The sequence below is a fragment of the Scyliorhinus torazame genome, chromosome 14, assembly GCF_047496885.1.
Source record: "Scyliorhinus torazame isolate Kashiwa2021f chromosome 14, sScyTor2.1, whole genome shotgun sequence".
NCBI lineage: Eukaryota > Metazoa > Chordata > Chondrichthyes > Carcharhiniformes > Scyliorhinidae > Scyliorhinus > Scyliorhinus torazame.
Genome location: NC_092720.1, coordinates 39,164,465 through 39,181,459, shown reverse-complemented (window position 1 = coordinate 39,181,459; position 16,995 = coordinate 39,164,465). Strand labels below are relative to the sequence as shown.

The 16,995-nt window shown below is 46.9% G+C and overlaps 1 protein-coding gene across 1 annotated transcript in view; it reads right to left on the bottom strand.

Annotated features, from left to right (window-relative positions):
* Positions 1-4,636: 4,636 nt before the first annotated feature.
* The window catches only part of LOC140389020 (uncharacterized), a 278,261-nt gene continuing 265,902 nt past the window's right edge, over positions 4,637-16,995 (bottom strand). The window contains exon 47 of the mRNA XM_072473187.1: positions 4,637-8,942. Coding sequence (XP_072329288.1) covers positions 8,682-8,942 — 261 coding nt within the window. The 3' untranslated portion in view covers positions 4,637-8,681. The remainder of the gene's footprint in view (positions 8,943-16,995) is intronic.

The following is a 16,995-nucleotide window of genomic DNA, read 5'->3' as shown; positions in this document are numbered from 1 at the left end:
TGAGATTTGAGCGACTTCTCAAAAAAAAACATCGGTCTCTCATGTTTGCTATGCAGTGGTGCGCCCTCTGCTGGAAATACTGAGTACGGCAGACTGCAATTATGATTTCCAAAATTAGTTGGGGAAAATAATATTTACATCAGAGTCGGTAACAAGGTAATAAATAATTTATGTTCCAAATCAAATATTTTGATTATGTGATAATGACTGAGTTGGTTTTATAACGAACATTTTCCCACACCCCCATAAACTGAAACAGGAATAACATCTGAAGCTTTGGTTAGTCACCTGCAAACATAAATCATTGCTTACATTTCAAAAGCTGAAGTGTAACAATCATCCGGCAGCTCGAGTCAGTCTCCTGCCAGTTATGATTTGATTCAGCAGTTAAAATATTGAATTGAATAAAATCAAATTAACTTAATTGCCTTAATGTCCACCAAGGCAGTGACAAAATACTGGAACTATGTATAAATCATCTGAACTCTGGAAAGACAAAGGTCCAATTTTTTTAACGTTTAGAAGAGTTGATGTAATTCATTGAATTTACAGTGCAGAAGGAGGCCACTCGGCCCATCGAGTCTGCACCGGCCCTTGGAAAGAGCACCCTACTTAAGCCCACACCTCCACCCTATCCCCGTAACCTCACCTAACCATTTTTGGACACTAAGGGCAATTTATCACGGCCAATCCACCTAACCTGCACATCTTTGGACTGTGGGAGGAAACCGGAGCACCCGGAGGAAACCCACGCAGACACGGGGAGGACGTGCAGACTCCGCACAGACAATGACCCAAGCCGGGAATTGAACCTGGGACCCTGGAGCTGTGAAGCAACTGTTCTAACCCCTGTGCTACTGTTTCGTCCCGGATTTCCTCAGTCCCAGTTCAAAGTTCAGGGATTATTCCTGAGCCTGCGTTGATGGCATTCCTTTGGGTCCGCCCTGTTGGGTGTTGTGTGTGCTGTGGATCTCAGCTGGCGGTATCAGAATCAATGTGGGTCGCACGGCTGCGGGTTGCCCCCCCACCGCTCACCCCTATTGCCTACACCTCACCTGTCCCACTCCGCCCTCCACCGATCTCAAGGACTGATCAGCACAACCACGCCCTCACTCCCAAATTGTGCCACCACCACCTCCCCTCGGCCCATCCATGGTGAAATGTCCCTTATCTTTTCGCCCAGAGTTGGTCACCCTGCCCCTGCCCCGGGGTGACCTGGTTCACCGAGAGAGGGGAGAGGGAAAGAGGGAAGAGTGTCTTTAAATCAGAGAGAGATAGGTTCTTGATTAATAAGGGGATCAGGGGTTATGGGGAGAAGACAGGAGAATGGGGATGAGAAAAATATCAGCCATAATTGAATGGCGGAGCAGACTCGATGGGCCGAGTGGCCTAATTCTGCTCCTATGTCTTATGGTCTAAGTGTCGCCCAGCGTCACAGAGAGAGAAATGAGGGGAGGATTGAGCCAGGCTCCTGTCTACTGGTTGGAAGAACTGAGGGAATTGGGTAAGGACATGCCCAGGCTAACCCAGACGCTCATGGGGAGATTGCCCGGTAACACTCTCACTCTCTCTCTAGGCTTCCGCCTCGAGCATGTCTGAGGATTGCTGGCAGAGCGGCTTGACAATTCCCAATCAGCTCTACTTTCAAATGGACTCAGTCAGAGAAATGTGTTGAATCGATATATCTAGGTCAAGGAAAAAGCCTATACAACTTGTAAGGGTGTAGGAGACACAAGATAAATTAAAAACCAGTGATTAAGTAATGGCAATTTTAAGCTTTAGAAGCCTGATCCAATTCATATCCCACATTTAAATTAGATATTGTTCATTGAGCATTGTACTTCTTTTAATATACCTTTAAGGGATATGAAGTCGGACCCATTTAGGCATGACATCACGAGAGGGAAAATGTGTCCTGTGATCCAGTCTCAGTTTCATTTCTGTTTTCTGCAGAGCAAACACGCACAGCTCTGATGTCTTCAAGCTTTGTATCTTTGTAGAACCATCTCCTGTGTCTAGTCCCAGTAAATGAGCCCACAACGTGTTTATCTTATGAGTGATTGGTGCCTTGTGTTTTGTACAGTAAATAACCCCAAGGTATTATATAATTGTAATAACGCAACACTTATGAACTGGAATCTTTAGAATCTTGTAAATGTTTATTTTGTAAATTTAGAGTACCCAATTCATTTTTCCAATTAAGGGGCAATTTAGTGTGGCCAATCCACCTACCCTGCAGATCTTTGGGTTGTGAGGGCGAAACCCACGCGAACATGGGGGGGGGGGGGATGTGCCAACTCCACACGGACAGTGACCCAGAGCCGGGATCGAACCTGGGACCTTGGCGCCGTGAGGCACCAATGCTGACCACTGTGCCACTGTGCTCCACAGAATATTGTAAATGTAATGTTGATGGGGAAGTCCAAGTATGTGCTGTGTATTTGACTTGGATACTACACATCAGAATATTGTACAGAACTGAAAATCTGATCTAAATACTCTTCAGCACTTTACACATTATCTGGTGTCTCAGAATCATGCAGCTTTAAAGAAATCAATTTTACTACTTCGCCAATTAAGATGAAAAATGCAATTTGAAAGAACCAATGCTCAACTAATGCAATATCAACATACAACATTGAAAGGGCATGGCCCCATCATTTAATGCTGACAAATAATTCTCGATGAATTTTAATGTTTGAAGTTATTTTCTTCCATTCCTGATTCATGGTCTTGTACCATGAGGTTGGTGGGTATCAAGCTTGAATGCATGTTGCATTTGAAACAAAACAGATGAACTGAGCGTGCCCTATTGATGGGCAAAGTTAGCTTATATAAATAAACGTTGATGGTGTAGGAAGTAACCAATGAGCATGGACAGAAGATTGGCGATAGGGATGTTTTGGTAGAATCGCGCCCACAAAGAGGATGTTTGAGCCAATTTAGATTCAAAGCTGCAAATAAATTTTTTATGTAAAAATTACCGGTCAGGTTAATAACCCACCCTTATTATGGAAAAGAATTCTTCTGGGAATTTACTACGGGAAAAATTTCTATTCAGCTCACTTTCATTCAACATGTTGCTTTTTAGGAACATATTCTATCCACCTGCAGCCCTTATTTCCATCCACAAAGATAGCAACAGGTACCTGCTGGTTTTAAGTCAAGGCCCAAGGCCCCTCCCATCACACACCAAGTACACACTCTGGCTACTGTTTAACAAAGCACAATTTGTCAACCTCCACAGTCAGGTTGGTGAGCAAGCAGGAAAGGAGAAACCGTGCATTCGGGCATGAGTATCAAACAACTCTGAGTCTCAGGTTGAAGTTGTGAATCTTTGCTTGGTGAACTAAAACAGATGAGTGATGTGTATCTTTATTACCTAACAGAAGCTATTGTTGCAGCATGGGAAAGAGCTGCAATATTCCTTCTTGCATCAAAGTGGACGGTCAGTTCTGTAATCAGATCCATCTAATGTAAACTGACTGATCACGCCGAATATCATTGCACATACAAAAATGGCTTGTACTTTAAGGAAGGTGACTACAACTGAATTGCCACCGACACCAAATTCACCCAGTACCTTCTACTTTACGTATAATGTATACAGTGCAGCATCTAATGCCTTTTTTTTAATACATCAGACTTCAGCCTTCACATAACTCACATAAAAGCTGAAACCTTCAGTTCACGAGGCTTTTGGTCCTTCATCTCTCTACCTTGTTTAATTTCCTTGGAGTGCTTTAATATTCGTACCTACCACTAGCAGGGCTATAGAAAAGTTAGATGTTGTTTTAGATCCCTGCTAATCAAAGAGATTCAAACTAATCTGTCGAAGTACAGATACGGCCTTCCAAATTAGGGCTGTAAATGAAAATCTATATAGTGTTTGGGCGATGGACTGATGCTTACAGTTTCTTGCTTATTGTGGCAGCAGCATTTGGAATAATGAATATTGTGACAAGAATTTCAGCTCATTGATTGAGTGCAGCTTGTCCTATCATGTGGATACCAAAAGGTTAAATAAGCCGACTGGCATTGTGCAACTTTATTTATCAATTGCACAAATATCGCACTGCACACATGGTTAGGTTTCTGAGCACTTCAGCTGTATTCGTTTCTCAGGGAATTAACCAGCACTATTCCTTCCAGTACTGCGTCGGCCAGCAAATTCAGCAGATGTATTCTGTGGGATGTTACATGTTCAGTGCAGTTAAGGGGTGATCACGTTTCAATGTACAACCTTACATAATTTTACACAGAATAATTATTTCCAAAATTGCCTCCTCTATTCCCAGAATGCTTAACATTAAATTTAGAAATGCTGCAAGGATCGATTAAGCAGATAAGGTTCTGTAAAATGATAAAGTCTTTGATATGAGCTTCTGGGCAAAGACTGAATATGTTTCAAAAACCTATCTGTTAGAATGAATTAGAGAAGTTTTGAAATTTTTTCCAAAGCAAAATATTCAAATTTGCTACTTTTATTGTAAGGTGGTACTAAGTATATTTTCTAATTGCATTTATTCTAAAATCTAAAGATCTTTGGCAAACAAAATGTTAAATATCGAGCAGTTATACATTTGTGCTTATGCTTTTTGGATGAAGCCAACATTCTGCAACAAGTAAACATTAATTTAATTGAATAACATTTTATTTGCAAGTTAGTGATAAATTATGATAATAGTAAAATACACTGCTTTCATTATTATCCGTTTAAGACTAGTAGACAAGGAAATTATACTAAGTACGATGTGCTATGAAATACATCTGTTCAAGATGTTACCCCTCTTCTGAACTGAGGGGTATTGTGCAGAGTGGGCCTCCATTCACTATGCATTGAATTGTAGCTGCTCATTTACTCAGGGTCAACACCAGGTGGGGGAAGAGAAGACATGTTCATCTCATCTACCTTAACTGGTTTCAAATGAGACCTTATGAAAGTTAGTGCACAGTGGCAGCCAGTCACTTTTAATCTTATAACAGCTCAAGTAACCAGGATAAAATGTAATATTTTGATCTGGGAGATATTTAGTGCCTATGGCTTTGTACTGTACTTACTGTTTGCTCCATTCAATGATAACAGCCCCTCCGTGTTTCAAGTGGACATTAACAGTTAATGGCTTCAAATAAAATTTCTAAGATGGAGACTCAAAGTCCCTAAACCAAAAAGTTACATTTAGTGTGGGTGCATAAAAGTAACAAAAAGGTTGCTTATAATTCTGTCCAATCATGGTATGGGTTTTGAATTTTTGAATTTGAAGCAACCAGAGATTTTTTCCAATTGTTTTACAGAAAACCTTTGGTAAGTTCAGCATGTCAGTGCATTCTTGTTTTGTCATTTTGTCTCCTAGAATAAGCCAGCAGAAAGTTTCTGTACATTTTGAAAGGTTAGCACAGCGTAGTGAATTATTTGAAAGATGCGTTGAATAGCCTATAATATAAAAGCAATTGCATTAACTATACGATAAGCTATGCTTCCCAGCTCATGATTTTCTGTCCATTAAAGCAAGCAGGTGGAAAATCACGGGCTAGGAGGGAGCACAAAGGAAAAGTAATCCAGCCCTATTTACATCTGAGGCATCATCACACTCCGTGGTAGGAGGGGCTGAATCGGGTTTAAAATATATGCCACCTCAACAAATACCCTGGAAACATAGCAGATGTCCCTTGAGTCTTTTTATTGGCATCTTAAGAATAACATAAATTAAGTCTATCTGTACTCAAGACACCCTTAAATGAAACCAGTTATTAATTTGATCATCTTTCACTAAATTGGCAGAATTTGCTGTTTTAGTGTGTTTGGAATGTTTATTGATATTAGTGCAGGAATATCGTTACAGTAACTTTTCCCAGACTGATTATTATTATCACTGTGATATAGTCACAGTCATATTCCACAGACCAAGAGTTTTAACTGTAAAGAGGGAGTGGAGCTTTGAGGATTGTTAAAAATCAAAGAAACAACTGGCCTGTCCAAATGCTGGTTCAGATGTGTCAACGTTTGGCTTTAACTCGGGTGTGAGTGCATAACCGATCCTTCAGAGAGGCAGGTTGCTGCTTATATTTGAATGAAACAATTTGAATGTTTTTACCTCAATTTAAATTTAACAGGGTATGCGGAGGTTCCAGTGGTTCACTAATGAAACAAAGGCGAGAATGCTGATAAAAAGCCAGACATCAATAAATTCTCAATGCTCACAGCTAATCTCTTACCTTGCATGAGGAAACGGTTTGTTGAGAGTCCTTGTGTTGAGAGGTTAATTTGTGCAACTTGGAAGTTTTGGACCTTTTGCAAGACCAGGATTGGTGATGCTACAGATTTGGCCTTGGATGGGGAGCAAAGTGGCGAGCAGCAGCAGCAGAAACAGCCTGCCATGGAGGGAGCCGCAGGAGAGCTGCCACAATGCTCTCATGCTGCAGCAGCACAGTGGGCTAAACAGCTGGCTTGTAATGCAGCAGCGCGGGTTCAATTCCCGTACCAGCCTCCCCGAACAGGTGCCGGAATGTGGCCACTAGGGGCTTTTCACAGTAACTTCATTGAAGCCTACTTGTGACAATAAGTGATTTTCATTTTCATTTCATTTCTTTGGACCTGCACGCGGACGTGCAGGCTGGCTAATAGGAGGCAAAGGAATTCTCCATCAAACGACAGATATCACTCATTAGTAAAGTAACCCCACCAATGAAGCCCAAGACCAGTACAGCAATAGCCATACGACCACTAAAGGTGTCATTGAGCAAGGGAATGGCGTGCTCAAGAGGCACTTCAGGCGCCAGGACTGATCTGGAGGTGCCGTTCAGTGTTCGTGAGTAAGGGCCGGCAGAGTGGTTGCAGTGTGTTGCACAACGAGGATTTGACTGGCAGGAAGAACAAGTTGATAAGCACAAATTGTCCACTGTCAAATCCAATAAAGAAGAGGAGACGAAGGATGAAGTTGGAACACACCAGCACCTCACATTGTGGCCCGAATGCCACGGGTTCCTTTATAGCTGCACAGTTCAATTAGTCACTTCCACTGGACCGATGTAAGAATCACATCAAGAGGCCAGGAATCACATCCAATGATTGCCCTTTCCTCACCCCCAATCCCACCGAAACAAAGCAGTCCTTGAACCAACCATCCACCCATTGCACATCGTCCCCCTAGTCCCAATGAATCCATACCTTCCCATTCATCAACACAAAAAAGTGAGTTGCCACCCAGTAACCAAGAATGGGCAGCATGAAAAAGTGGTGCAAATTAATACATTCTGATCAATGTGGTGCCGACGGACTTTTTAGTCTGTCTCCCTGTAAAATCTACCCCAAAGCAGCGGGGAGGTCCCAATCTGTCCATCTCCCATGGTAAAATAAATCAATACAGTACTAAACTCCATTGATTCCCCTTCTGCAGCTGCCAACTATAAAATCTGTGTACGATTATCCCCTTTCCCTGGTATCCTGGACTCTCTTTTGCAATGGGAGTGTGAACATACCTATGCCTGACTGTAATGGCATGTGTTCACCTGAAGGATGCAGTGCACTTGATCAGCATGACTATCATGGAGTGGCATCAAATAGCTGAAGGATCAGGGTGAGTGGCAACGTGGGAAAAATGGGGTCTGAGGAGATGGTTAGAAAGAGAACAGTGGGTCCATTTGCAGGCCACGTGGGTGTGAGCGCTATCTGACAGAGCAGGTGTGACAAAGCGAAGCATGAGGTCAGGCAGATGATAGCACATGAGGATGCAGATGTGGATGTACTCCCCTTTCCTGACCTGTTAAGGAGCTTCCTGGTTGAAGCCAGGTGTGGGGTGCAGTGCGCCTGCTGCTGCCCTCCTCGGCCCACTCAAGCCATGCCACCTTCAATGCGGCAGCAGGGTTCCTCGTCGCACTGCCGGGGAGGGGTATTGATCTCCTACTTTCTAATCTGCCCAACAATGCAAAAACGATGTCATTAAACGTTGGCCTGGGGGTCTGTGACTATCCTGAATGCATTACTACATTTCTTGCTTGTTTTGCTGCAGCATCAAACATTACCAAATGCTCCAGTTGGGACCACACCACGTGGGTCTGTGCCACATCCGCTGTCGCACATCCATTGTCAATCCCAGCAGTAATGTTAAAATGTGGCAGCACTATTCAAAAATCACAAACCAACGTCCTGAAACCTTTTCCAGATTTCACGCCCAATATTGCATCCCCCCTCCACTCTCAACATGCCACGTAGTTATCAATGGGACCATTGCTACTAGCAAGAACATAGTTACAGTAACCTTTTACAGACCACTTTCAAATACCCTGACTATGAATGATCTGTAGCTATTTTGTCATCTGAATTTTACAGCCTCTTGCTAAGACTAGGTGACAAAAATGTTTCAGCTTTAAAAAATAATTTTACAGATCTATAAGTTAAATTGCACTGATAATGTCAATTAAATTGCTGTACATTTCAAATAAAATTCAATCTCCATACATTTTACTTTTGAATATATTGATTACCATGAGCATGCTAGTGCCAGTGTAAATGTTACATTCTCCTGACATCCATTTTCTAATGGGTTGAAGTTGAAAGTGTACTGAAGAGAGAGAAAATAAAATAAGCACCATTAACCATTAGGCCTGAATTGTTATCTTCCCGTTGGTAAAACATCTTACCATACGCTTTCCTTGTAGAGTTCCAATGCAGGTGAAATTGTTTATCTTTTCAGACAAACCTGACATCTACTAACTCTTTGTCTTTGTAAATGCTCGATTTTCAGAGTTTCTGACGGAGCCAGTAGTCCAAACTGGTGGCTTGGTTGCACAGTTGTCAGCCAAAAGCTGTATTTATCGGTAAAGTAGTGGCAGGTGCCACGCGCTCCTTGGCACTCAATGAATGGTGTTGAGCGGAAATCCTCCAGGCAGCTGCCAGGTGACGTTAGAGACTGACCGCTTCCTTCGGCACCAGCTCCTGTGTGCTGCCAGTAGAAGGTAGAGAGCATAAGATTCATAGCTGGGACTTTAAACCGGCAATACTCCTAGTCTTATTGGTATTTTACAATTCTGAACTGCCATGCACCACGGCCAAAATAAGAACCAAAATGATGAGCAAAGGGGCTGAAAATTGCATATCCCCGAAAAGAGGCAGGGCGGTCGTGACGGGTGATTAAACCACGCCCATTGACTGTCATTCAGGAAACATGCCAACTTCATAGTGCCTGTTCATTTGAATGATCTCTGCATCCAGCCTGCACTGGGGAGGTGGTAGTGGCATTGTCACGAGACTAGTAATCCAGACAGCCGGGGACTCGGATTAAAATCCCACCACAGCAGATGGTGAAATCTGAATCCAATAAAATGGAATTAAATGTCTAATGGTGACCCTGAAACCATTGTCGATGGTTGTAAAAACCCATCTAGTTCATTAATGTCCTTTAGGGAAGGAAATCTGCCATCCTTACCTGGTCTGGCCTACATGGGATTCCAGATCCACAGCAATGTGCTTGACTCTTAAATGCTCTCTGAAATGGCCGAGCAAGCCACTCACTTCAAGGGCAATTAGGAATGGACAATAATTACGAGCCCACATCCCATAAACAAATCAAAAAAAGAACTTGGGTGTCAACATCGTTGTGAAAAGCTACACTGTACTGCTTGAAAGGGACTTGCCGTGCATATGGAAGCAAGTGCTGGAAGTGCTGGAGGTTGTTGTTTAAGTGAAAGACTGAGGAATAGTATAACAGGGGAGAGAGTTTTATCAAAGGTTTTTAGATGCTGCACCAGAGGTTTTGGTGGAAATGTGGAGCGATGTCACGTGGGGGTAGCAAGTGACCTACAGACACATGAGTAACAAGCAGCAGAACTCGATAGCCGTGGCAGTGAATGCCAAGAGTTAAGCCCCAAGGACCTGGGTGCAGTGCTGCAAGGAGTTCAGTGACATCACCACACAAGTCGTCAAGATCTGGGAAATCATCTCTGAATGATATATCCTACTAACTGTGGCTGTAGCTTTCTTTATTAATTTTCAGGATGTGGATGTCGCTGGCTAGACCAGCATTTATTGCCCATCCCTAATTGCCCTTGAGGTGGGGGTAGGGAGCTGCCTTCCTTTTTCCAAACATTTTTATTCAAGGCTTTTCAACAAAATATGAATTTACAAAAAATCAAAACGACAGTCAGAGAGCAACAAAAGACCATCACAATAATGCACCTAACAACCCCAACCCTCCAGCTCCTCTGACATTGACCCCCTAACACATCCTGCCTTCCCCTTTCTGAACCCCTCCTTAACCCCCAACATCCCCCCCCACTTCGATGACCCCTCAATCCTCCTTGAAGAAATCAATGAACGGTTTCCATCTCTGAGTGAACCCTTTCACCAACCCTCACAGAGCGAACTTGATCTTCTCTAACCACAGGAATTCTGCCAGGTCACCCACGCCCCTCCTTCGGCAGCTCAGAGCCCCTCCAACATAACAAAATCCATCTCCGGGCTATCAAGGAGTCAAAGGCCAAATGAAATGAAATGAAATAAAAATCGCTTATTGTCACAAGTAGGCTTCAAATGAAGTTACTGTGAAAGGCCCTTAGTCACCACATACTGGCACCTGTTTGGGTAGGCTGGTACGGGAATTGAACCGTGCTGCTGGCCTGCCTTGGTCTGCTTTAAAAGCCAGCTCTTTAGCCCTGTGCTAAACCAGCCTCTATTTGCCTCTTTCCCCCTCCTGCACTCTCGGGTCTTCCGAAACCCCAAATATCACCACCTCCGCACTCAGGGCCACCATCACCCCCAGAACCTCGGACATAACATTTGAGAATCCCTGCCAGAACCCCCTCAATCCTGGACACCCAGAACATGTGGGTGTGATTCACAGGGCCCCACCGCCTCCACCTATCCTCCACCCTCTCAAAAAGCCTACATTCCCGCCACCGTCATATGGGCCCTACGAACCACTTTAAACTGGATGAGGCTTAACCTCGCACAGACAAGGATACATTCACCCTCTGCAATGCCTTAGCCCATGTCCCAGCCCCCAGCTCCTCTCCCAACTCCTCCTTCTACTTCCACTTAACATCCTGTACATGGGCCCCCTCCCACTCCATATGTTCCTTGTAAATATCCAAAACCTTCCCCTCCCCTATTTGGTCCTCCGACAGAATCTTATCTTGCAGCACCGGAGACAGCAATCCCGGGAAAGACGGCACCTCTCTCCTCATAAAATCCCGAACCTGCAGGTACCTAAACCCATTCCCCTTCAGCAACTCAAACAATTCCTCCAACTCCTCCTGCCCTGCAAATTTACCCTTTATAAAGAGGTCCCTGAAGTACTCAATCGTTGCCTGTCACCACCCCCAGAACCTCGCATCCAGCCTCATCGACACAAACCTCTGGTTATCACAAATAGGCACCCACAACGACATGCCCTCCAGCCCAAGTGCTGCCTACACTGCCCCCACGCCCTTAAAGCCGACACCACCACAGGACTAACTGAATACCTGAGAATGGCGGAGACGCCAATAACAAAGCCCTCAAGCACGCCCCCTACGCGATGCCACCTCCACCGGTCCCCAAACCAACCTCTCCTCCATCGCCCATTTCCTCACCATCGCAATATTTGCTGCCCAATGATGATTTATCAAATTCAGCAATGCCAGCCGCCCCCCGCCCCCGCCGTGGCCCTTTCCCCGCCCACACAAACCCTAGTTTAACCTGTTGACCTTTCTGAAAAAAGATATAGGAACAAAGATGGGAAGGTTCTGAAAAACGAATAGAAACCTAGGCAGCACCGTCATTTTCACTGTCTCCACCCGTCTTTCCAACGACAGCGGCAAAACATCCCTACTCCTAAAATTTGCCTTCACCTACTCCACCAATCGAGCTAAGTGAAACACCTGCCCCACCGATCCCTTCCTCAGCCTCGCCTGATTCCCCAACTTCAAGTGCGTCTCCTGCAGAAACACTGGGCGGGATGCTCTGACCCCCCGCCGGGTCGGAGAATCGGCGGGGGGGGGGGGGGGGCGGCGTGAATCCCGCCCCGCCACTCCGACGGCAGCTGCCGAATTCTCTGGCGCCTTTTTTTGGGCGGGGATCGCGCCGCACCGGTCAGGGGCTGTTGGCAGCGCCCCCCCCCCCCGGCGATTCTCCGGGTCCTGGTGGGCCAGGCGGCCGCCAGTCTTCGGCCAGTCCTGCCGGCATGGATTAGACAAGGTCCATATCGGCGGGACCTGGCTTGGAGGGCAGCTTGGAGGGGGGGTACGAGGGGATCCGGCCCTGGGGGGCCCTCATGGTAGCCTGGCCCGTGATCGGGGCCCACTGATCTGTGGGCGGGCATGTGCCCTGGGGGCACTCTTTCCCTCTGCGCCGGCCTCTGTAAGGCTCCGTGATGGCCGACGCGGAGAAGAAACCCCCTGCACATGCACAGGAAACATGTCGGCGGTTCTGCACATGATCCTGAATACGCTGGTGTTCCAGCTCGTGCGCCAACTCGCGCCGGCCGGCGGAGGCCCTTGGGCACCGGTTGGCACGGCGCCAACCACTCCAGCACTGGCCTAGCTCTTGGAAGTGCGGAGGAATCCGCACCTTCCGGGCAGCCCGACGCCGGAGTGGTTCACGCCACTCTTTGGCGCCGTTACGGCCCGCCCCGCCAATTGCGGGAGAATCCCGGCCACTATGTCTGCCTCCGACTCCTCAGATGTGTGAACACACCTGACCATTTAACTGCCGCATTCAGCCCTCGCACATTCCACGTGACCAGCCTGGTTGAGGGGCTCCCCACCTTGCTGATCAGCCTTCCTGGGTCAGCCCCTGGCCTGCGCCATGCACCCCTCCAAGCCCACCCTCGGATATCCACCACCATCTCTCCCTTCCCAACTGTGCCGCACCAACCACTCCCATGTTGGCAAGCCAACCATCTCCCTCACCCCCCCCCCCCCCCCAAACAAGGAACCACCCCCATTCCCCTCACACGCCTTCTTCCTGGCAACCCCCCATTTCACTTCTATTAACTAACCCACCCAGCGAGCATGGTTGCCCCCGCCCATGGCCTGTAACCTCCCCATCTCCCTCCAATCCGCACCCCCTCCCCCCAGCCACCAACAAACAAAGACGAACAAAGAAAACATGCTACCCCATCAAAACCCAGACAAATACCCACCACAAACATTTCACCACAAACCCAAAACTCTTCTCCAAAGTTCAGTGTCCTCACACTCCTCCCAGTCCTTGGTCTCATAAAGTCCTTCGCAAGTCAGAATAAAACTCTTCTGGTGGAAGCTGGTGCAGGGACAATAGTGACGTTTAAGGGGCGTCTTGACAAATACATGAATAGGATGGGAATAGAGGATATGGATACCAGAAATGTAGAGGGTTTTAGGTTAGATGGGCAGCATGGTCGGCGCAGGCTAGGAGGGCCGAAAGGCCTGTTCCTGTGCTGTACATTTCTTTTTTCTTTGTTCTTTGATAAGTCACCCACAAGCGGGCCGGGTTAAAAAAAAACTTCACTTCCTTCTTGAAGAGGGCAGTCTTTACTCGGTTGAACCCAGCTCTCTTCTTCACCAGCTCTGCACCCAGGTCCTGGTAGACCTGCAGCTCACTCTCTTCCCAGGTACAAATCCTGGTCTACCTCGCCCACAGCAAAATCTGTCCCTTGTCCAAGAAGCAGTGCCATCGCACCACCATCGCCCTCAGCGGCTCACCTGTGGCCTCCTCATCGGCGCCCTGTGCACCCAATCCACCTCGAGGGGCCAATCAAAGTCCCCCTCCCCCATCAACAACTCCAAAATCCTTGCCTCATACTTGACGCTGTCTACTCCCTCGCTACCCTCGGGCATCCCAACTGGCCTTAAATTCTGTCGCCTCGAGCGATTCTCCAGGTCCTCTAACTTCTCTCTCAGCCTCTTCTGGCTGTCCACCACTATTCCCAACTCAGTCATTAACATGGCCATCCTCTCCTCTCCCACCGCGTCCTCCATCTTCTGCATTGCCAGAACCTGTGCCTCCAGCCTCTGCCCCACTTTCTCAACCGCCACGCTGAGTGTCTCCACCACCTCAGCCAGAACCTCCAAAGAACTTATTTTTTTAAAACTCCACCAGCTGCTCTGTCGCCCAAAGGGCAGCGCTGCCCCCTTGCCCTTGGCCATCTTGACCTGTGGCGCAACACAAGAACTGCCCTGCTCCAACTGCTCTCTTCTTCTTGTTGCACTTCATGCCCTCAGCTCCATGCACCAGACTCATCCGAAGAGAATTAACCTTCCCTGGGCACTCACACGCCTTTCACCCTCAATAAGACCCCCATACAGATGGGGAAGGATCAACAAAATCTACCTTCAGCGGGAGCCACCAAATGTGTAACCTTTCACTCCATGGCCGCCACCGGAAGTCGTAAACTGCCTTCTTGACATGTTGCAGTCCCTAAGGTGTAGGTACACCCACAATACTGTTAGGGAGGGAGTTCCTAGCGACAATGAAGGAACGATTAAGTTAGGAGAGTGAGTGACTTGGAGGGGAACCTCCAGGCGGTGGTGTTCCCAGGTATCTGCTGTCCGTGTCCTTCTAGATGGTAGTGGTCATGTGTTTGGAAGGTGCTGCCGAAGGAGCCATTGTGAGTTGCTGCAGTGATGGTACAAACTGCTGCCACTGTGCAGCGTTGATGAAGGCAGTGAATGTTTGTGGATGGGGTGCCAGTCAAAGCGGGCTGCTTTGTCCTGGATGATGTGGAGCTTCTTGAGTGCTGTTGGAGCTGCACTCATCTAGGCAAATGGGGAGTATTCCATCACACTCCTGACTTGTAGATGGTGAACCACAGGATTCCTAGCCTCTGATCTGCTCACCATCACATACCTATCAACAATCTCCATCAATCAGGAATCATACCTAACATTTATATACTTCACCACACCTTCACACACTTAGCACGGCTGCAAGTCTCACATACACATTTTACAAATTGCACACTTAAAAAAAAAATGATTCATGGGATGTGGGCATCACTGGTTAGGCCCATGCCTAATTGCCTTGAGACAGCACCACATGGTGGTGGTGAGCTGCCTTACTTGGGCCACTGCAGTCCACGTGGTGTAGGTACACCCACAGTGCTGATAGGGAGGGAGTTCCAGGATTTTGACCCAGCGACAGCGAAGGAACAGTGATAGATTTCCAAGTCAGAGTGGTGAGTGGCTTGGAGAGGAATCTCCAGGTGGCGGTGGTCCAGCTATTCAACCATGGTAGTCACCTCAGACAGATTGCACGACACTCACTTACACGCCATCCTTCTCTCTTGCAGGACCTGCTGGTGCACAACCAAAGCCAGTTAACATGAAGAGGAGAGGTGTGACTGAATGGCCAAACACCCATGGAGTGGACAATGATGTCCATTATGGAGAAGCCCATTCCTGAGGCCTGGGCCTGCAACAGGGCTGAAATTATGAAAGGCAACAGTGTCCTTTTACCTAATCCTCCTTCTCACATCCCACTTCCTCCTAATCCCAAACTGATATACAAGCTGTGGATGGTACATACATGCTCCTCTTGCTTTGTCCTTCTATCCACTCCACAGCTTTACAATTGTGCCCTTTGCCTCCCAGATACCCAACAGTTGCAACCTGACCAGGTGGTGGTAAAACACCAAGAAGATAGTGATGATAAGCACAAAGCATCATCGCTTGATTTCAAACGTGCAGCCACCAGCTCAGAGACTGACATTCTCGTATCTTGGAGGATAGATTTAAAGTGGGATTGGCATTCAATGAAACACTGGGCAAGAGTAACCTTCAGCCAGGGCAGGGGGGAAAGGATAATGCGGATGCCAGTTAGCTGGAGGATGAGGCTACACATTGTTCCATGATAGAGGGCTTAGATGAGGACTTTAATGAGGCTGCCTCAGATAAACACTGAAGGGTAGGTACAACAAAATGGTTGGTGCATTAGAAAAGTCTACCAGAAAGCTTGTTGACAGCGTCAAGGAACCTGGAGAAGTATGGCACCAATTTACACAGAGCTTAACACAGCTTGGCTCCCATCCTTCCCAGTATGGAAGTAATGGCCAATTCTATTTGTATACTCGTGGAATTAACCGTGTTACAGAATCAGATGACCGATGTCCCAGCTTTCATTGCAGCACAAGCAGTTTCCACAAGAAGTCTGAGTGTTGCTGTGGAAACCCAAACTGACTTCATCATTCCAATGTGCAATGGGGCTTGCAGTCCGCAATATGTCTTCCTGCAGTTTACTGGGATTCCTGAGGTGCACCCAGAGGTGTGTCAGTGGCTGCTCATGCACAAACCTGCCATCCTCTCTCAGGAAGACAGCACTCATTCATCTCCCACCTCTGACACTCTACCAGTGCCCTTGCTGTTGCTTGCCAGTCGGGCAGCCCAGACTGATGCTGCCCCTGTTGGGATGGTGCAGTTTGAGTTGCTGGAGGGAGTCTTGAAATGCCATCTGTAATCTCCAGCATTGAAGGTCAACGGCCTGCCGCCAAGCATGCTGAGGCCCTGGGGGTAGCAACACGTAGGGGCACTAGGAGTGGTATAGGCACCCACAAGATATGCATTCACAAGAATGATTAGTTTACTTTTGTGTGCAATATACAATGATTTCATGTCTAAATTTGGCTTGGAATGTCCATTTTGTGGTGGCTTTTACTTTGCATTGTGACCATACAGACTCTTGATGGCCAGTGATAGAGGGAAGGTGTGGGGCAGTTGGTGAGGGAGGATTTGGGATTTCAGTTACTGGTGTCGCAGTCAGCTGAGTTCTTCATGGACAGCCTGGCCAGAAAGAGCTTCTTTCCTCATGCACTTCTTTCTCATCGAATATCCGGAGGCCAGGGCTGTCCCCTTGTAATGGTGAGGTTGTGCAGCATGCAGCAGAGCACCACAAACTCTCTCTTCTGCCTATGGTGATATGCCTGTGTACAATTTTGTATATAGTTATCGATTCAACCTCCAGCCAGCAGGTGGTGATAGAGATCTACCATGTGACTTGAGCTATCCGGCAGTTGGTAGTAAGTTGTACAAGAGGACAGTAGCACT